The sequence below is a fragment of the Pieris rapae genome, chromosome 10 (genome assembly GCF_905147795.1).
Source record: "Pieris rapae chromosome 10, ilPieRapa1.1, whole genome shotgun sequence".
Classification (NCBI taxonomy): Eukaryota; Metazoa; Arthropoda; class Insecta; order Lepidoptera; family Pieridae; genus Pieris; species Pieris rapae.
The window spans coordinates 3,026,343-3,050,047 of NC_059518.1; the positions used below are offsets into that span (position 1 = coordinate 3,026,343).

Genomic DNA, 23,705 nt, shown 5'->3' on the forward strand with positions numbered 1-23,705 from the left:
CTGTTGAAACTAATTATTTTGTTTTATCTAGGTATCATTTTTTTGTTTGTTAGTCAAAATTTGTGTGATATATTTGACTATTGACAAGACTAAATCGAGACTAAGACGAGATAGATACGAGTTAAATGTGGGCGTTAATTGATTTGCCATAATATAATCACCAATATATCGGTGGATTTGGGCTAATATTTAACTTATTAGCTTAAAACATACGAGCTTATTACCGGCTCGTCATGAGATCTTCAAAGCATCGTTGCGTGCCAACGAAGTCTCAAAACGGATCCGAATAATGCAGTCATGGTCAATTTACTGTAGGTATATATTTCACTAATCATTTTTATTAGCAAGTACAAAGGTAAAACAATTTTTTATTTATTTATTTATTGGGAAACCAAACAGAGACATCCTTAATAAAAACAACAAAGTCAAAAATAAAACAAATACAAACACACTGGATGCCTCCACAACAGGTTACACTTATATATGATACACAAAAAAAAATAATACATGACAACAACACACATAACACATAATACATAACGCATACATTTTTTTGACATATGTCATGATATACGTTCCGTTTCACTCATTCTGCGTGTGCAAACAACTTTACAAGTAAAGGAAATGCAAAACAAGTATGCTATAGTTGTCAATGAACTATGTTTTAAAACAAATATTTCATTAGACAACTATTTAAATGATTAGTTATGTACCCATAAGATTTTAAGAAATCCTGAAATAAACACCTGAAAATCTTATACTCCTCTAGTGCCATCTAGAAATATTTCAATTATGTTTTTACCATTCATAGCTACATTAATTAAATATGCATATAAAATGTCAGTTATAACTGGATGAATCGAGGAGGAAATCTCGTACATTCTTTGATAGTTTCTATAAAAAGCATCTATGGTATCTAACAATCGTCAAGTGTTTGCATACTATAGTTATTTAAAAACAATTGCCACACGCCTATTGTTTTACATTTACATCGTGGGATTGTAGTTTTAAAATACACGACCGACCAAAACAATATGAATTACTTGAATCGAAATGCAAAAATTAATTGGTATTCGACACTAGTAGTGAATAACAGTTTAAGAATAATTTATAATACTAAATAACTTTTGATTAAAATACTGTTCATTAATTTTTTGGAACACAAAATGACACGAAATCACAGTGCAATTTAGATAAATAAAAAAAATAACATTTCACATAGTAAGACCGACTAGCGATCGAAAAAACATTTTTTTAATGAATAAATATTAATAAATTATATCAGCGAATTCACATAATCAAAGGCACGTTATTTAATATACTCACTTTTAAATGCCTTCTCTCCAGGTACGAACCAAAAAATTCCGGTTTGACCAAATCATGTAGCAATTATTAGATACTTAATTAGCCAAAGATAAAAAGTCAAATGACCCTACTTTCATCTAATATTTCGAAAGTGCAGTTGCAATATTGACCTTGTATTTTTGCAACAATAAGCACGTTATATCTATTCATGATCTCCTACATCACGTTTATTACGTACCTATGAAGATACAATAAAGCATTAGATTTTTTACTACTAAGACATCATTACGAACCGGAGATCCCGCTAAGGATCCGTTTGTTTCATTTGAATCGATTTAATATTTAAATTAAATATCAGTGACACAATTCGTATTTAATGCTCATCATTATAATATCCTAATATTTATAACCACTTTTGTTCTTTATAACAATGAAGCCTGTTTATAACAATGAATGTATAAAAATGAACTCTGTTTTTTTCTTAAATCGAGTGTTTGGACGTTTAGTAGACGGCAGACGCTGCCTTAAATCAGAATTATAGTTTATAGCATATATATTAAGCGATTTATTGATACACTATCGCTTAATATATATTATATATCAAAAAACACGAAAAATGAGACCGACTGGCAAAAAACTGCATGAAAATGTAACAAGTCTGTCGACCACAAACGTTTTCCAAAAACATTAAAAATACGTGTCTACGTATGTAATTAATACATGGCCAAAATTTGACCGTCAGCTAATAACCTAATCACAAAAATGTTTGCCTATCCAAAGTTATTTTATGAAATAAAATAAATATATTATAATGAGTCACCTCACCATTTAGCCGAAAAGATATCGTAAAAACAAAAATCATTCGATTAAAGTCGTATCACATCGATTAAGAATTTCATGGAAATCATTTAATATTAAAATGTTACTTCAACTTGATAAAATTTAATCCGGAAAGCATCATTATTTCATTCTTACGGAGATAATAAACGTAGGAATATAGATTTTTATTAGTATACAAAGTTTGCAAAAAATGTTTATCAAAGTGTCATGGAAACAAAAATTAGACGTAGTCAAATGTTAAATGAATTAACTTTATTTTAGTTTATAAAAGATAAACTACGTCTTTACAAAGAACTATTCCACAAAAAGAGCAGTAGTAAATTGTAATATATTATATAACTACGTATTTAAGAATAGAATTTGAAATAATATTTAAATCGGTGTCAATTAAACTATTCAAACTTACGGCATTAACCTCTTGATGCGTAAGAAATGCCCAAGTTAATCGTCGATTACTTAAGTTATTTTAATTACACTAAGTTGAGATCATCGACCAGAGGAATCTGTTTCATTTATATAAGCTGTTATCCCTGAACTACAATCTCTTCCTCGTATTAATATAATAAGTATTTTTTTTAAATTTTATAGGCAGCAGTATTGACCTTTCTAAGGACATTATAAAACGTTAAAATTTTAACTGTTATGTAAGTTTATGTGTAAATGATAGCCAATACGAATCGTTATGATTCTAGCTTGAATTTTATATACAGAACCCTGTCTATAATAAATGACTTGGTAAACTTTGTATCTCCTATGTCGTGTGTCAAAACCTTATACATACAATATTTCTAAAATAGGCCAAAGAGATCGGAACTCATACTATAGCTATGAAACACTAGTTTCTTATACATTTCATAAATATGTATAATGTATATGACTGCCATGTGACAAGTTATTTAGACTGATCGAGGCTTAGCGCTAAGTATGACTTCCAATTTGTCAGCTGCTGGGAAGACTGCATATCTCTTCGGGTACTGGTACAAGTAAAAGAAATACAACCTATATTTTTAAGCAGCGCAGATTAGCAATGTTTTCTCTTATTACGCATTACTGAATCTCTCAATTGAATGTCTTAAGATAATTTAAATTAAATAATATTTGTTTTCGCGCATCATTCAGTCATTTAAAAGATATATGAATGATACATTTTATGCCCTTGCTAAACCAGTTGCAGACGGAAGCATAGTGTTAAATACGTTAACGATGCGCTCGTAAAAAAAATTTGAATATTAATATGATTATATAATAGCTTCATTTAATTTTATTAATCGTATATTTTGGGAACAGTTCAAGATCACGAGCGGCGTTAAACACCAAACTAATGAAATCGTGAGAATCTCGTAATGACTCACTTAAGTTGTTATAAGGCTAAGAAGAGATACAATTGCTAGTGATGTCATTAGATAAAAGAAATGATTCAGGATTTAGTTCTATAGACTGCATTTATATTTTTAAGTTTTTAACCACTGCTAAAGGAATCATATTCTCAACTGTTAGGTCCGAACCTTGTCACAGTGGGGGTAATCTCTTCTTGGATATAGAAACAAATGTATCGTTTCATAAAGGGCTGTAACGACACTGGATCTGTAACTTATAAACGTTTTACTAAAATCTAAGCACCTCGAACAGATAACGAATTGTCGCATTAAATCAGCTGCGGATGAATCCAATCCATTATTTGACGTTGAGGCAGGATGCAAAGTTGTCTTTGCATCACGACAACATAGCTCTTTTAGTAAGCTTTCTGTAGCGCACCAGCTCTTTGTGGAAGCAGGAGGCAGTGATAAAAATGTTTAAAAAGTAGATAAAGCGAGAGTTATGTCAGCACCATAACAAGTGGTGAATCGTGGTCTCTTCCAACACCTTCGGGATTTTTTTATGGAACAATGAATAAACCAACTACTCTTTTTTTATAGTATTTAATATTGCACAAATATAATATTCATAATTAGAAGATCTGCTATGCGTAAAATTAACAAAATCCATTACTGATATTACAACATATAACATATTGTAATGTATGAACGACAGTTTTACTTGTAATAATTATTTGCGTAACATTTGTTTAACTGTAAATCTAATCAAAGTGAGTGTTAATACAAATCAATTTCGCTTATCAATTTTGCTTTGGCGTCTAGTCAAAAATAGATTTTATTTTATTTTATTGATAAAAGCTTGTCAAAACTCGACACACTGGTATATTATAAACAAACAAAATACATTTGTTAACTGTAAACGCTTCTAAAAAATATATATTCACGAAGATATAATGCAAAAATTAAACAAAGTAATCTCTAGAAAAACTTTTTTTACTATGAATTCATTTTAATTTTCCATTTTCTTATCTCTATAAAGACTACATGTATCCGTGGTAGACATAGGGAGTAGCTTCTGTATGTTATAAATGTTTTGGATTTGACATACTTTAAATCTCTTCTATTTTTTACCCTACTTAAATTATTATATGAAGAGCATTATAAATAATTCAAAATCAACCATATTTGAAAACAATTCGAGTGGATTCAACCGAAATGAAAAGCTTTCAGAATTAAGGCGGGTGCAGGTATAAAAATAATAAAACATACCGACCATATATTAAAATACATATTTTTATTAAATTATTAAACAATTGAACATTTTATTCGTATGTTTTCATTACTTTTTTAAAGCCATGTTTATCAAAATATCTTTATTCATATAGGTAAACAAGTATACTTATGAACGTCAAAAACATTAAATAAATTATAAATTTACATTTACTACCAGTTCGCAAGTCAAGGGCGTAGAGCGGGCAAGAAGAATTGGCAAGAAACTTTCCGACACTCTTTTCCATCGCCAAGTTTTTAATACAAATTGTTTGAACTGGATCAAATCAATCCCAAGGATTAGGATCATTTAAGTATTCGTCACATTTATAAAAAGCTTTATTGATTAATTTACTTTTAAGAGGGCTTTGAATTTATTTAGTGATAATTCTCTAATTTCGCTTTATGTTATAAGTTAGAATCACATAGAAGATGAACCTACAATAAGTTTATCAAAAGCGGTCGAGTCGTTATGTAGTTATGATAATAATAAAATTGAATTAGAAACAAACAAATAAATTTCATACACACAGCTAATTTGATTTTCACACATATCTTAGATGACATTCAATATTATCTTATAATTGGTCCAGCATCGTTGACCAGAGGTCAGATATTGTTGGCTCCAAGCTCGTGATCGTCGTACCGTCCCCACATGCGCGCGCGCATCCCCGCTACGCTCACTATAAAAGACATCGTCGAAACCTGCCGCGAGCTATTACAGAAGTGTACGTGTGTTTTTTCCCGCCGTTCAAAACATACAAGGTAAGTCTTTAATAGTAATTTTAAGGAATCTTAAGGGAATGAGTTCCAGGATTAAGATCCAATAAAACATTTGATATGTGTGTTCAATTAAATTAATACAGCATTTGAAGTCTAAAGTTTATCGAAAATAGTTATTTTTATCAAATTGGTTCGTGACAAGAGACCTGGAAATCACATTATAATAAATGAGGTATTTAGATTAAGTAGCAAATTTAATACAAAATGAAATATTCTACTTAAAATCAAGTTCTTTCTAAAGACAACAACGAAAATTGTATGTGTGTCAAACTGTGGTTACAACACAAACTTGCTGAAATGATAAAGCCCTTTAGCTAACTTATTTTCACTTAAATCGACATCTTTTAACTGAGCGTAACATTTAAATCAAATTTCATAATATTTTGAAGGTCCATAGATACTTTCAAATCACATATTATTTTAGAATTAACGTCAAAGCCGGTTGCGAAATTATTTAAATAAAAGCTGACCTTGGCTTCCAAAATCCATATACCAATAAAATTAATAACTAATTAGTGGCTTGAGCCGAATAACCTTAACCTTAAGATTGGACACAAAAAATTAAGTTGAAATAGAAGTAATATCGTTTTAATTATAATAAAAATGTATATTATACTTAACTTGGGCAATAGTTCAAGGGTAACGATAAACATTAACTATGTGAACGTTATAGTACAATTGGTGGATGTAATTACGGCACGCGAAATTTGTAAGATGTGCCTAACGACTCGATTCACACTTGACCCGTAACATTAAATTTATTTACTTGCAATTATTTATTGTTTCTTTTTCTATTAATACTCTAGTCACGTCTTTTTTTCCGATCTTTACAAATGTAGAACATATATTTATTCTTGTAATCCTAACTTCCTTCAGTATAGTAGATCAGAACGCAGTATGCACAAGTAAAGGCCACCTCTAGCATTTTCTAAATATCTCTCCATGGCTTTCTTTTTCCATTTGCTTCCTGCTAACACTTCTATTTGTTCTATACAACGTTTTTAGCCTAGACGCGTAATGCAATGACGATATTTATATAAAACTTTTTGTAATCTTCTACTGTTTTTACTTTTTAATGAATTTTCATAATCCTTAGCTTAAATTTATTATAGTAAAAAATATTCTTGGAAGTATTCAAAGGCCTTTATTGTCTTGTAACGTGCCTTAATTAAAATCTTCGCGTTGATGTCTTTTATATGTCAAGACAGTATCGGCGTTAATTTCTTAAGTAATCTGTTCTAAAGATCTCTACAACAAGTCAATCATGTGGAAACGAGCCATTACATATTATTACTGCAATGATAAATTATAAAGTATCACAGATGATATTTATTTATATTTGGTAATTAAATTAATGATCTCTGTTTTGCACAAAAATATTTTTATTCGATCACAAATATTTGTGAAATAATTGTTATGAAAAACACAAGACTGCGGAAATATTGGGCTGAAATTACAAACATTATTAATTTCGGCAAATATAAATGTATTAATAATAATTGTAAGTATATTTGTAGTATTTTTTACATTGGAATACTGCTATTTGACATTTCGCATTTGTCTAATAAGCGGCAACACCACACACATTCGTACAAATTGCCCTAGTTACCAGCAAATACTATACCAGTAACTCACGAGTATAATAATATATAGCACTTCTTTTAAACTATTTATCTTTATTCCATTTAATTCAACGAAGCCTGGAAATTTCATGTATTAAAAAAAAATACTAATATTTTTTCCGATATTATTTACCAAGAAATTGATATTCTGTTTGTTTGTAAAAAAAATATAGGTAGGAAAACAAGATTTGTAGTCAAGGCTTAATGTTTGATATAATCCTCATCTAATAATAAAACCTTAGCAAAACATGTTACATTTTGACATACGGGAGTCTCTGTTCCCGCTAAATCTCGACTCTGAATCTAAAACTAAATTGTACATGACTGCGTTAGTTAAACTTTTAGTATTTCAAATAAACGTGTATAGCCATAAAAAAGTTTCTCTTGATTATGAGGACGTAAAAGCAAATAATGACGGGTCATCTATGACCTGAATATAAATTCTTTTGTTCCATTGCTATGTTTGACGCGGTTGCGTTGCCAAAGAATTTGAATTAAAATGCAAAGTACGATACAATGATGATGAGTACCAATCAAGTGTTCATTATTGTACGAAATTATTATTTACTATTTAAACAAATTTAAATTTTATTTATATATTCTTTTTTATCGAAAATATCTATAATGATAGTTGTCCTAATTAAAACGGATTTCGTAGGCCGTGCTACGCCAAGCAATGAAAGTAGAACTTACTAGCATGGCAAATACATACTATTTTAATATATTTAACAGGATTTATTCCTTATTTTTAAAGCTTTAAACATAAAAATTTGTTACATATAGTATTTTATCCATTCATTTGGTGTTATTCTTCCATTTAATTAAACAATAAAGTATAACGAACTTACCAGAACCTAAACATGTCCTTTATAAGCGTTTTTTATATTCTTTTTTAAGTTCTTCTTGCCCACTCTACGCCGCTGCGAACTGGTGGTAAATGTAAATTTAGAATCAATTTAATGTCTTGTCTATTGACATTCTTAAGTATACTTAGTGACCTATATGATAAAGTTATTTTTAGAGTAGAACAACAATTATGACAAGCAACCAGCTTACGAAAACTTAGTTTATAAAAAAAAAATATAGACTTCATAATATGTAATCATTTATGGCTAATTCGCAATATTTTTCCACGGCCTAGACTGTTTTTATAAACAAAACAAGTGAACATCTGTTGAAATATGTTTTTGCCCCGTCGTATTGAAAGTAGGACGTCTCGAACAATGCGTGTCATACTGTCAGTGTGTAATGAGATCCTTCGTACGGTGATAATTATGCCATAGTGGAACTTCGATAAATCGCATTCGATTCGATGATTCGGGGTCAGGGCATATGTCATTACGCGACTGACGTTTGATTGTAAAGGGAATGTCTGTGGTTTTGATTCTACGTCTGTTCTGATTATAGTTTTTTTTAATATGAATTTATTTATTCAGTATATCACATATTTAAAAAAAAATCAATTAGAACCTAACGTGATAATTAGAATATTGAAAAATAATTTAACACAGACTACGATACAATCGCAACATTGTCCAATGCTATACTTTCATCAATAATCTTTGAAAATAATTTTCAGAGAGAGTAGAATCACATTCATCAAATGGTTTGAAGACAATAGTTTTAAATTTAGAACTAAATCATGAAATTAGTGTTCTTGTTTGAAGACACGTTTTAAACTATATATTTGCATTTCCATTGTATTCGCGTAGCAGTTCCACCGTACTGGAAGCGTTTGGCAAGGCTTAATGTTACTCACGATGGCACAGGATCGTGATCAAGTCTGACTGATGGCTGGCCTCGAAATATTGCAAAACCCCTTGGAAATGCATTGTGGCTAAGCATCGCTTTGGATTTGCTGTTGCATTGCAAATACAATGTAGTGCGACGATTATGGTCCACTTAACATTATGGTTATGTCGCAAATCTTCGATATATGGCGATACTATATTTAATGCATATTTTAAAGATCTAAAAAATTTAAGTCTTACAGTGTTGATTAACTATTTCTATTATATAATATGAAGTCAATATTTGGCACAATTACATACACAAGTATACATAATAGTAATTTGTCTATTTCAAGTTATATACATATGAAGATTAAGCTAGTAACAATTTGATCTTAGTTTCTATGGTAGTATTGGTTAGAAAATAAAATACATTCACTATTTTTATGTATACAGCGAGTGATACTACTTCTGAAATTATAACTAGTAAATAAGTCGGAATTAATAAAAAGTTTTCAAGTTAAGCGAAAACAGATTAAAAAATCCCTCTATATACTAAAGAATTAGCCGCTTGAAACTATATACAATGTTACATAATGTAGTATAATTTATAAAGCTTAATTGCGATGATTCTAGAGAAAAACATGAAACATATTGCGTAAACATCTCAGCTGAAGCTTATATTATAAACTGGTTGCTCATCATGCAGATGCATTGCATATTTAGAAATACAAACAAGACGAGATGAATTTAAATTGCGAACAATGTCAATTTATGCGTGCGTTATTGCCATCTATGGACGAGGAAGCTCTCATTAAACGATTCAAGAATGTTCATACAAATTCATTGAAGATCGCGACAACAACAGAGCCTGTTGTTGTTAAGCAGAGTCGAATGACGACGGGTTAAACTTTTATTGAAATAAACCCCAAATTTACAACACTAGTTACGATTTTTAAAGAAGGCGGGACCTGCATGAGTCTGTCTTGGAGGTCTCCCGTAAATCAAAGAATATTACATTAACAAAGAACAACTAATTTGACATTAGTTTGGTGATATGGTTTCGGATATCGTAGACATGTTGTTACATAAACTATTGCTCTAGTTAAGCGTTAAGAAATCGACGTAAATAATGATATTGACTTTAATCTATGGTTTTCGTTGGTTGCATATATACGTCTAACGTATAGCTAATAGAGGAAAGAAAAGGCCTATCTCATTGATAATTGATTTAAAGACCAAATGTATCGTGTATTCGCTAGTATTTGCCCGTATTTTGAGGCAAAGTTTTTGTTAGTACATACAATGTTTTAAGTATATTTTAGCGTTAAATACTTTACGTAAACTGTGTAGTCAATTCAATTCGTCTTTTGTTATGTATACAAAAATTAAGGTAGTAATAACTACTTTACGCAAAGCTTAGCATTTTAAGTCATCCAACTAATGTTCTTATGTAAAACTTTTTATATTAAATATAATCATTGAACGTAATTCGTAATTAACAAATGCAATTACCATCCATTAAATAGTTAAACGTGTCAAGGTTGTATATACTACAACTCCAGCGCAATCCGCATAACAACACCTGTTTCCGGGTGTGGAGACACGGCAATTGTGATCTTATGATGCTTCCATGGAGGTGATATTAGCATATGAATAGAAACAAGTTTTTACTCATCGACGTTTATAGTAAGGTTATTGGTAATCTCGATTATGGCATTCGGAGTAATGATCGTGATAGAGCAGTTAATGAAAATATTTTTTTTAATTCAATAAAATCTTTCGCGGTATAGTATTTTGAATTATTTACAAATATTGCATGATAAATTGACTTTGGACCACTACGAACTCAACTTAGGAGCGGATTAGTTAATAAAGATATTTCAATCTTATTATTATGTTTGGTAATTTGACGTGAAGTTTTCCTTCGTTGATTTTAATGTTTTTAGTAACATAAACCTCTAACGGGATAGAGATATCAATAGAAGCGATATAGACGACTGTACCATTTATTATTATAAATACAATGTCGTTTTGTAGTGTTAGTAGAACAATCAACTAGAACAATCAAGTAGAACAATCAACAATATTTTGGGGGTGATTTATTTCTTGATATTTGGGTGTAAGTCAAAAATAATAAATAATCCGTGAGAACCTAAGTCACTAATTTTTCAAAAGTCGGTTAAAATATAAGACTTTAAGTGAAAAATTTAGTGACGTCACGCACATTGTGACATACCTTTACGCTTGTTTATAAATTGGGTCGAATGTTTCGTTAGTGTTTGTCATGTCGCCGGAGGCTTCACCGGACTGGCTTTTACGTAATATGATAAGCTCGGCACCTCTACATCAATGTCCACTATATTATCTTAAGATAAGCTAAAGCATCGAAAGCCAGAGATAAATGATCTTTCATTTATTCATTTAACAAACTAAGGTACACTATGCAATATGAAACAGTAATAGAACAAAATATTTATAAAAAGGCTATTTCTTTCAGTATAGGAACTGACATTAAGCAGACTTTTTGATAATACACTTAAGGGACAATTAAAAACGTCTGTTAATCTGAAGTGTATAGAAATAATTAATCAACTGCATGTCCATGTGTCATTGTTATTGGTTATTTTATAAAATCTACTCAAATTCGACAAATGGAGATAAGTTCACATTCTTAGGAGATACCACTTCCAAGTATGTATAACATTATATAAAATAGGGACAGGTCAGGCATCCATTCTTTATAACTAATCTTTTAATAATAAATAGCCTTGAAGCATAGCAATAGTGGTAAAAAATATTAAATATTTTAGAAAACTTGTATTCAAATTATATTTTTGTTTACCGATACCCGGTATATGAGAAGGTACACTGTAGATAATGTTCCGGTATCCAAAAAAAACTTTAAGCGTTTTTTTAAATTGTTGTAACGAATAAGGAGGCTTTACACACCGGCTTGTTATTTTTGTAATCTGTGGCATATAATTCTGTGGAATTGTAATCTCTGTGTGAAATAATTCATAACACCTGGTACGTAAAGAACACTTTTATAAGCTTGTTGAATTTCAGAATGTAATTAAAATAATGATTTTATACACATTCAAATACGAAGCCTTATAACTAGTTTTAGTGATTTTAGTAATCATTTAATAATAATGAACATATTGTCATAAATCAAACCCAGGTTTGATTATCCTATATTTTAATCCACAGCAATATAATACACGTAATAGATATACTATGACCTAATGTTTGAATAGCTAATCATTTTGCTAGATAGACGGCCTATTAAATATCTATTAACCTAGTTGGCATTTGAACATCATCGCCATAATACTATGTACGTGATTGAAAAACTAATATAATTACGTAATACGTTCTTAAAACTTGTTTTATGAGTATATTAGATGAAAATTCATAATGCAAAAATAAATAAAGCATTAAACGAGAAAAGGTGTGTAGACCAATGTCGATAATTTTTGAAACCAAAAAAAATTACAGTAGGATGAAACCCATTAGAAATGCAGGGGAATATGATCAAAATGAAAGGAAAAATAAATTACGGTCGATCCGAGTTCGGGAAGTGGGAGGGGGGTGACTTTTAAGGGGGAAAAATTGTTTATCTTGATTTCCGGCGAAACTACCAGTCCTATGGAAAAAAGTTAAATGGCAAAGTTGTAGGTCATAAAAAGATCTACAACTTTGGTATATTTTTTCACATACATTCACTACACCATCAGAAAGTAGATATTTCAACGAACAAAAAGCCCCCAAACTTTTTGAAAAAAGCTGAAATTTTGACGTCAGAATTTTCGATTGAAAATTAGGGTGCTTTTTTGATATTAAGTTAAAATGAGGCAAAAAAATTAATATTTTTAATCAAATAAATTACAGTATATTTGGGACATAATAAGGTAAGTTTTCACCAAATTTCGTAGAAAAAAAAAACTTTTTAAAAAAGATGGTGGAGAAAAACTTGGTTTTTTGAATTTTTCACCTAAATTTTGAGGTTATGTGAAAAAATTGTAAACACCAAAGTTGTAGATCTTTTTATGACCTATAACTTTGCCATTTAACTTTTTTCCATAGGACTGGTAGTTTCGCCGGAAATCAAGATAAACAATTTTTCCCCCTTAAAAGTCACCCCTCTCCCACTTCCCGAACTCGGATCGACCGTAATTTATTTTTCCTTTCATTTTGATCATATTCCCCTGCATTTCTAATGGGTTTCATCCTACTGTAATTTTTTTTCATTTTTTACTATTTTTGAAGGCTTCGGCACTGGTCTAGTGATGCTCAGATTAAAAATATCTAACTATGAAAAGCCAATTAGACATGTCTCTTGTGAGCAAATGACAGATTTAAAAAATACACTCTTAGCTGATTAAAGTTTGTTTATTATTAATATGCGAAATTAATATTCGATTTAAGACACGTGGCATATAGCTTGCAAGTGTGCTAAGCGAAAAGCAAATTAATTTTTTGACGTTTATTAAGTGTACTTAATACTACCAATACTTTTATTTTTAATAAATATCTTAGTTGGTACTGAACACGTGTCTCTAAAAAATCAATGAATCTTTTATTTATTCAAGAAGGACACAACAGATACATCACAAATACAAAATAATATACAATGAAATACATAACATTACATACATTAAAGCAATTAAGGTTTTTAGCGAAGCCTTTTAAATGATTTCTTATTGATTAAGATTTAGAGACTTTTAATTTATAACTAACGTTAGTGAGTCTTTTTCATAATACATAGTTTTTAAAGTTTTAATAAAACTATCACTAGATAAACAAATATATTGTAGTACCACGTGACCAAGTAAATATTCTACGTTGATGCGATCTTGACCTTTAACCGTTAATTTCTTTGACAAATATTATTGTTATTCTAACTAATATCAATAATACCTTAGCGTGTGCTATGTTTATAATGTATTTCAATATTATTTTATACTATTAGTTGCACCTTGAAGTGTGTGTGCATAGAAATTAGGACATACAAACTAGAGAATGTCCCAATATTTATGTATTTTTTATTGTTTTAAACTCCACTTCACTGCTACCGTATTGACCTTACAATTCTGCTTGAATTCATTACCTGGTATTATAAGTATCTATGGGCACATAACATCAGGTGCTATGTTAATTTTTTTTTAACCTTAATTCGATCTCAACACTTTCTGGGTAGAGGCAATGTATTTTTTGCCTATTTTAATGCCTATTTAGACCCAAAGGAGTCTGAATAGGCAAGAATCTGTTCAAAAAACAGTCTCTACTAAAAGCCTAAATGCTGGCATTGCACACACTGATGTATCTGATTGTGACCTTTTATAAAAATATCGGTTCATCTGTTGGTTCATTGGTACTCCTATTTTATAAAAGACCCCATAAACTAGAGTCGAAATATATAGAGGATGTTCACACAATTCTCTGGCATGCTTTATGAATTGTGTATAGTGTGCATAGTGTAATTATAAATTAGTTTAGGATTTTACCAACGCATTGGCGTTTTATTAATTAATATAACGTTGTTTCAGATGCAGGCGTGGTTAGTTGTGGCGTGTGCCGCAGCGTTAGCGGCTTTGGCTGCAGCCCAGAAACCCGGCCGCTTCCTTTCACTGCCAAACCCTCAAAAGTGTGCCAGTAGTAAGTAAAACCGATTACATTGTGATTAAAAAAACTATGACACATTTGCTATAAATACTCTTTCGGTAAAAGTAATTTATTAAAATTTACCATTACAACAAATCATATCAATCAGCTGTTAAATCTTAAATTACATAATTGAACGAGAGTGAAATTATGTCATAAAGTAACCGGTTTATAAATGTTGAGGTTGTTTATGGCGGTATAATTTTGACAGACGGTTCTAAAATTATCTATGGAATATTATCGTATCCTGTCTTATCTTGTACCTTCGTAGAATACTACGAAGTGTACACAATAGTGTACGATATTATTATTGCATATTAATAAAAATATTTATTTTTGTTTATTTTGTGATCTTTATACACATGGTGTTGTATAATAAAATAATTAAGAAAACAGTGTCATAAACCTCCGTGTAGTTTTCTATAGCTTCGTAAATCCAGACCCTCTGTCATTTAGAGTGTCCATGAATTTTTCCGGGAAAACAAATAATAAGTCCATAATATATATACTCTTTTGGGGTTGAATATATATAATTTAGAGTCAGTTATTATTTTCTAATATCTAATCCAGTTACACAAAATTGTTCAGCAGTTTACGTTCTTAAGTAAGAATATTTACGCTTTATTATTATAGATACCAAAGTTAACAAAACATACATTATTGTATAATGCACGATAATATTTATTTATTAACACTTCGTTGCGTTACATAAAATGAAAATATTAAACATAACTTAATGACAAGCAACTGGCGGCCTTATCGCTTTAGAGCGACTTCTTCCAGACAACCACTATACTATATTCAAAAATACAAACTAGTTTCACATTTGTATATTTTGATATTCTTAGGATTTCACTTTAGAAATCAAATTTAATTATTTCATATTTAACGTGAAATAATTAAATTTGAGTTCCAACATCGGAACAACTATGTTTGTTTCGGTTTGTTAGTAATAAGATTATTATCATTGACACAGATGCAGAAATATGTGAGCCCCATAAATGGATAGTTACGAAAATAGGTTATATGTTAATTCAAAATACAGAGCTATTTGACATAATATAAAACACACGTCAAGAATAGGAAATAAGGTACAATGAACTTAGCAAGTAGAAAGTACTAACAATATTTACTAGGAACGTAGAAATTTACGTTTTGTCATAAACCATAACAAATTACTATTGTGTATTACTACACGTAAGGAATTTAGCTTTCTATAATCAATTAACATTAAATAATAGGTTAGTTTTATTATATATATATATATAGATATTTTTCTTGTGTGTTTAATATTCACTATATCCATCACTTTGCATACATACATTTGTTAATTAACTAATCATTTTATAAGCGACACGTTTAAACAGCAGTAAAATGATCTTTAAACTTATTTGTAACACGAGTAGCATGTACGTATAAGTTTCATTAAAAACTAGTAGATGTATTATATGTTAGTTTTTCGTTTAGATACATTCTAATAATTATTATTAAAAAAAAAATTTTGTTGTAAGCGATTATTCTAAATAAAAGTAAATATTTCTATAATACCGGTATTATGAAAAGTAAGGCCCTTAAGCCTCGTTTACAGTTTTGGTTTCTTTTTTATTGCTCTCTGGTTTTGATTTCCTAACTGGCCAGTAACATGTGAAATTCCAATATACTCTGTGATATTTATTACAATGTGAAACATTCCGACCTTCGATTTAATTATTGTAAATATCGATGGTATATTTCGTAAAGGTTGTAAATCATCAATACAATACGAATTTCAAAATCTCTGAGAGGCATCTATCATTACGTACGCCTATTGATATTTTAATGATGTAAATAACAAACACGAACTATTGGTTACTGGTATTGCTAATAAAATTAAATGTTATGGCGTATTTCAGTAATATCAAGTCATAGTAACGGAGACATCAAAAAAGAGAAGCGTTTCACACCCCAGATGGCGCAAATTCTAACAGGGCACGGAGCCTTTGCATATTACCTGCACAGATTTAAAATTAGGACAAGCCCAACATGTGCCTGCAGTAATGAAGAGCAAACAGTGGAACATGTGCTTCTACACTGCCCTATATTCGCATCGTCCAGGCACGACCTGGAGCAACAAATACAGATGACTGTAGACCGTAACGGCTTACAGGACATATTAATAAAGCACAGACCGTGCCTGGAACGGTTCTGTGAAAAAATAGTTGTATATATAAAGGCGGCAAATAAAACAGAAAGAGCGGGTCTCGCGGGGAATTGCGCCCCGGCTCGCCCATGAATATTGTTAATAAAAATATTACCGATGTAGTCGGGGCGTAATTCCCGACGCGTTAAATAATATCAGTGAAATATAAAGTCCCTGGACACTATGGCAGGGGAGTAGAGTGAAAATTATTTAAAAAAAAAAAAAAAACGGAGACATCAATAGAAATATGGTAGTATCTATAGTTAATCAAAATTACGAAATATTTTAAAGTTAAAGTACATCATACAAACCCTTAGCCTTATTCATAAAACTAAAGCTGTCATTTGTTTAACTAAATTATAAATTATAATTTCGTCTCATTCTGTTAAATTGTGTTTGCGCAGTACAGGTGAGTACTTCATTTAACGTCTATTCCAAAGTTCGCTAATTTACGGCACAATTAGCGAACTTTGGAATAGACTAGACTCCCGGTGAAGGTATACCCTCATGACCACAACCTGCAATTGCTTAAAAAGACACCATATTCCCGTAACGGCCCACAACGCATCCACTAAAATGGGTGTCCATGCGCTGATATGGCTGTCCTTTTGGGTACCCTAGGCTCGTTCGTATATATGTATTGTATAAATGTATGAAATTGTGTATTTTGTTCTAAATTGCAATTATTACAAAAAGGCGAAAAAGTTTTTAATTTAAATAGATTAATTATGAACATCATTTCTTTAGCCTAATTTAAAATCTCAAATATTTTCAAAAAATCTTTCTTACACTATGTAGAAACACCACTAAATTCGCAAGTTAATTCAATACAAACATGTTTCGAAATAAAAAATGTAGCCAGTGTCCAAACTAGCTTTACCCTTAACGAAACAATGCTGACAGAATCATGATACTGTACACTATTGTGTTCTACACAATCACGGTTCACACATCTGTCTGTCACTGCGCAAGGTCTAACAATCGTCGCTTACAATCAAATAGCACCTCATTATCGATATTTTTGCAATACCAATAAAATTATTTTGAAATATGTTTTAACTAGCTATCTCAGTGCTAATAAAGACTTGTCAATTTTGGATAGTTTAACCTCTTTCGTTGCTATTAAATGTGCTGGCTGACACTAGAAAAAAATATATACTGTAACAGTACAGTATAGAAAAACAGTAGTATACTCTTTTGTCTTAACATGTGTATATATAATTAAAGATCCAACTCATTCTTGCTGCGAATTTGTTTAGACTGCATTTATAAGAGAAAGTTTTATTTTTATATGAAGCTGAATCCGTCGCATATAATAACGTATTAAAACGTAATTTATGAACTTCCAAGATGTCATGTAATGCAAAATCGGCTATAAAAATGAACAGCAACATTTGTCATTAAAAATTTGTGAAGGCGTGATACTGCATCGTAATATCAAGTTGCGTACATAACTTGTAAAAATCAAATAGAATACAATTTTTAATATTTCACCTTTGGATATTCGGATACAATTTAACGCCATCTCAGTTTGATTGTTAAAAGAACATCCGGCAGAAAATCCTTGGCCCAGTTGGTAGTTGGCACCGCGTGACAAAGGCTCCTACCTCGATCAAAGATGGCACACACGATAAATGACAAGAATTAATAATTTAACTTATCTATTCAAGCATAACGAGGAAAGTTTTATAAAAACAAGAAAGCTCGGAATTATTAAGCACAGAGTAGGTCTTCACTGCGTTAAAGTTAAACTCGCAAGGCTATTTTTTTTATGAAGTGTCTCAAACAGATATTATTTAGAGGTCGTTTCTTCTTAGTTTTAATTTAGACATATTTATATTACTTTGACATATAATTTATAATTCGAACAATTATAAACCCATACATTTAACACTCGCAACTAAAAGTTGTAATTACAATGAAATAATTTCAGATATGCGGTAGGTATCTCCCAAATTCAGTTTCTGGCTTGTTTATCATTATAACGACAAAAAGGCAATAACATTCCAATACTCAAAACGCGACGTCCAGACAGTATTACGAAATCCGGAAAGGTCGGCTTATGTAAAAGTTCCTCTTTTAGCAAATATTAATCTCAATGTCATGACCATGATTGGCTCGGTCAATGGTTACATGACCCGTCAACGCAACAGTATCTTTAGAATTAGTAATTCTACTTGAGGTCAAATTACGTAACATCAATGCATTTAAAAGTGCGAACGATAACATCTTATGAATCTGTAATGTCCATTACAACATTGTTTTACAATTATTATAATTAGTAACCTACTTTAGTACACGACTCACTCTTACTCAAAAGGTCAGGATTGCTTTTCGTTTCGCGCGTTTCTTGAAAACAATAGTTTTTAATGTTACCACATGTGAACTATGGTTTACCGCTTTACATACTAAGCAACTAACTATTCATAAATGTGTGGAGTTTAGTTGCTAACACTACTCGCTTTTCAGTATTCCAAATTTAAAAATCCTAAACCTATGTTTTTGCTTGGTTGACCGTTTCGAGTTTGTTGTTTCTACCTGCATTTTTGTTACTGTATTTGTTTTGTGAATTTTTGTATAGGTACCTTCTGTGCGTTCTAGTAATAATTTTTTAGTCTTGTAATGTTTTTCTCAGTAAGCGAATTTTTTAATTCATATGAGAAATAAAGTTATTCTAACCGTAAATACTTATACCGCCTTGTACCAACTATTACAGTACGGTATCAATCCAAAAGTAGCCAATTAGAAGTGGTTGAAACTCGAAACGCTCTTTGTAATGTCTAACTACATTGAGGTATTCGTTAATGAAAAAGAGCATATGTAAAATCCCAAGCTTAATAAAGTAACTGTACTGTCTGTAATCGCAACTTATATCGTAATAGTATAAGATATTATTTTAATAATAATAATAATTTATAACAGAAATATGGTTAGGACAAAATTGATATGTCGTTATTACACTAGGGAGTATTCCCTGTGTTGTGGGAAACTGGACTTCTATTAATCTGTGGTACATGCTGAATGTGTATAACATTGTTTTAAAGAAAAAATAGTCTTAGTGATATATCTAGTCAAACAAGAGTCGTGTAAGAGCTTGGGTATGCGTGAATGTATGAGTATTTGCGAGTGTGGCTGAGAGTTTTGTTCTTAAAATATATTTCTAAACATGTCTTTTATACACTAATAATGATGGCCTTGATCAAAAACAAGAAATAGTGTCAATAACGATTAAGGCTCATTAGAATAATTTTAATAACATTATGCAAAAAGTTGATGACAAAACCTGTTCTAAAATCCGTTTTAACATAGCTTTTCCTATTTTAAACAAAAACAATTGAACGGTTGTGATAAATAATCTGAGGATTTCCGTTTCGTGTTTTGCCAGTATTACACAGGTCAAATAAAAAAGCTTCACTGTGCTTTCTATAAAAAAATAGAATTATCGGGAATATAAACGATTTTTGAAAAACTAAACGCTGGCATAAAATATTTATGTGAAAAATCAGTTCAGCGCGAAACCTTGGATACTTAAGAAAACTTTCATTTATACTGTACGCGGAACGAAAATAGAAAACGAAAGAAGATTCGATAGACCTTTTTTATTGTGATTAATTACATGGAAGGGCACTTTCTGTTGAGTGACTATGACCAGAGATGGCCATGCTGTTGAACAATCACAATCAAACACGAAAGGCACGATCGTTTCCTCTTCCGTTATACATTCACACATTTATATAATACTACTCATAAGCTCTGATAAGCCTCGTATTAACGCATGTTTTGACACAAATTTACTAGTGCACGCGTGTGTTAGCAGCATATAAAACGTTTAAATTATATAAAGTTTAAAAATAAGTGATAATCTTTAGTACATATGTACTTCAAAGTTTGATTAAACTTGAGCTATGAGCATTATTTACCGGGTTCGATCCCCGGCTGTACACAATTGTATGTCTATGTGCACGTTTAACAGTCGTGAGGTCAAGGAAAACATCGTAAAGAAACCGGCATGCCTAAAAAGTCGATTTTATGTTGATCTATTTGCATATTAAAAATGATCACAGAACAGATACATAAATATAAGACCCGAATTTAAAATGTATGGATGTTTGTCAAACTTCTGATAAAGCTACAGGTTATATCCATTGTAAACACTGTCAGTGTATTAATAACGAGTCGTATTATGGTAATTCAAAATTCTGTTCTTCCCCAGGGCCAAAAGAGTTCAACTACCGCGGCCACAATTACTTCTACAGTGGACATGTGCCCGAGCTAGCCAACAGGAAATTCGACTGGCTGGACGGCAGAAACATATGCCGTGAATATTGTATGGATCTCGTCTCCATGGAAACCCAGGAGGAAAATAATCTAATCTTCAAACTCATACAGCAAAGTAAGCATGATAAAATTTAATTGGTAAACGTATTTTGTGTATAAATTTATTTTATTAGTTTTCTCACCCTTAATAGTTTTAGAGTCCTTTCTAAAACATCATATTCCAAAGCGCGTGACTCACATATTTTAGTCTCGTAAAAAATTTACATATATTTTGACGTTTTTAAAAGTGTAACTAACAAATGCATTTTTTATTAGAATTTATTTGAACCACTTAAATTAGAAATCCAAATTTTTACCACACACTATCTAGCATAGATAATAAAAAAAATGTTTTACCTTCTTTTTTTAGTCATTCATAATTTATAGAAAATCCATAGACCATGCTAGATTTTTTTAATAGCTTTAATTTGTGCCAACTGGGCACAAGGTACTTCGCCAGTGTCGTGTAGATGGAGACAGGCTAGATTTAAAAAAAATAGTTTCTTTATTTTTTAATTGCGTGTTAAAAATTTTTTCGTCATAAGTCATAACCACAAAAACGTTATTGACAGTTAACATTCCAAATTGCAATATTTGGCTGTTTGCCTAACACGTTCAAGGAATGTCGATTTCAAAACCATCTCCTAAGCAAGATTTATTCTAAATACAGCGAGTAAATAGAGGTACATGTTACGCGTACATACATAATTAATAGATTAATCAAAAGAAAACGTTCATGTTATTTTCATAATTCAATCCTTGAACTCAATAAATTATAATATGTACAAGAATTATTTCTAATATAGTCCAGCTTAATATACCAAGAATTTATAATGTAAGGAGTGATCAAGTAAATACTTGATCACTCCTTCCATTAGAAATTCTTACATTTACAACCCTAAAATAAATTAAATTTTACATTTAATTAAAAAAGTTAAAACTGGAGTACCGGCGTTGTAATTGTCAAAATTATTAGCTGCTATTTTTGTATCTATCAATACAGATTGTAGTACCTACGATCGTGGAATTGCCTTTATCTAAATAAGTCTATCCCAGAAACCCCGTTTTTAACTTTTCTTATAAAATTTAAATTAAAGATGATGTTCCGTACATCTGGACGTCTGGCCGCCTGTGCGACTTCAAAGGTTGTGAATCACGTCGCGACCTGGAACCTAAGAACGTCTTAGGTTGGTTCTGGTCCGCCAACAGGGAGAGGATTTCGCCCACCAATTCGGTAAGCTGAATTGTAGAATTACCTGTAATTGCAATTTTTGTTTGCCCCCTGTTCTATAAAAAAAATGCAAAATAAAAACGGATGTATCTCAAAGTATTCTTAAAAAAAGCTAGCCACCTTATAAAAAAACTATGTATTACATAATATCTTATATATTATATTATATTATTTTATCGTTCTACAGATTGCAAACGGCTGGGGCTACAACCCATGGTCGCAGACTGGCCACAAGAAGCAACGTCAACCTGACAACGCCGAGTTCGATATTAACGGAACCACAGAGTCTTGCTTAAGTATTCTCAACAATGTATACAACGACGGTATCGCCTGGCACGACGTCGCCTGCTACCACGAGAAACCTGTCGTCTGCGAAGATTCTGAAGAACTACTCAACTACGTAGCCAGCACAAACAGGGGTCTCCGCCTGTAATTTCATAGAAAATTCTCATATCTTTTCCCCATTATGTCCATATTTATTCGCACCGCCATGTTCTTCACTGCCTGACGTACAATTGTACAGAGTAGATTAAGAAATTAAATTTAAATTTATGATAAGTTTACATAAGGGAATTTTTATTTGTATATAAAATAAAATTTAATAAATATGTAACTTGTTTTATTTACTATTATTTTTTCTTCTCATTTGTTGTATTATAGATTTCTAAAGAAAGCTTATACAATTTTAGTAACATACATGCACACATATGATATGATATCGAGATCCGTATTCATAAAGGATACCAAAAATAACTTACTTTAATAACTTATTTATCATTAAGGATCTGTATTCGATAAGAACAAAATAAAAAAAAGTATTAGCATTTGCTAGATCCCTTTGTTGATAATTTTTTTAATAGGAAAGTAGTTATGTTATAGGATCTTCTGTGTTTGACCAGACTTTTTGGTCATAATGTCGATTTCCTCCCAAAGTTTTCCTTCACCATATGAGCAAGTGAACTCGCACATATTAAAAGTACGCAATCCATGATTCAGAGACACGAAGGGTTGAAGGACGCACGCTCAAGCCAAAATTTCCTAATTGAAAACGAAGTATTTTTTTAAATTAAACATTGCTGACTATTGACTTATAAATATAATTATTAATACTGGGATTAGAAAGACATGGTATATTAAGGTGTCTTTATTGTATAAAATGTACATGCCTGGCTGACAGTCTCAATTCTGGTAGAAGAGCAGTGATTCTAAAAAGTACCTGCTATATATCGTACACTTATGAATTAAAAAAAAATGAATAAATTTACAGTTACATGATTAAACTTAGTAAAGTTAATTTAAAAAAAAATTCATCATTATTCTAGTTAGCGAGATGACAAAGTTGTTATTTTACATATTTAATACATGTGACAAGGACAATTAAAATTAAAACCTTATTTTGAAATTCATAATAATTTAATTTATTTAATTTAACCAAGATAAAAAGCT

At 30.8% G+C, this 23,705-nt stretch overlaps 1 protein-coding gene across 1 annotated transcript; it reads left to right on the forward strand.

Moving 5' to 3' along the window:
* Positions 1 to 5,362: 5,362 nt before the first annotated feature.
* LOC110994252 lies at positions 5,363 to 22,867 on the forward strand. The gene is made up of 5 exons (XM_022260798.2): positions 5,363 to 5,495; positions 14,418 to 14,526; positions 20,925 to 21,104; positions 22,126 to 22,262; positions 22,447 to 22,867. Exons 2-5 carry the CDS (start codon positions 14,418 to 14,420, stop codon positions 22,690 to 22,692), a joined length of 672 nt encoding a protein of 223 aa, XP_022116490.1. The 5' UTR covers positions 5,363 to 5,495; the 3' UTR covers positions 22,693 to 22,867.
* Positions 22,868 to 23,705: the final 838 nt, after the last annotated feature.

Excerpts from the sequence above, each read along its gene's own strand:
- LOC110994252 (XM_022260798.2), top strand. The coding sequence starts at position 14,418 with ATGCAGGCGTGGTTAGTTGTGGCGTGTGCCGCAGCGTTAGCGGCTTTG. Across the intron at positions 14,527-20,924 it reads CCCTCAAAAGTGTGCCAGTA|GGCCAAAAGAGTTCAACTAC; the intron begins GTAAGTAAAACC and ends GTTCTTCCCCAG. Across the intron at positions 21,105-22,125 it reads CTTCAAACTCATACAGCAAA|ATGATGTTCCGTACATCTGG; the intron begins GTAAGCATGATA and ends TTTAAATTAAAG.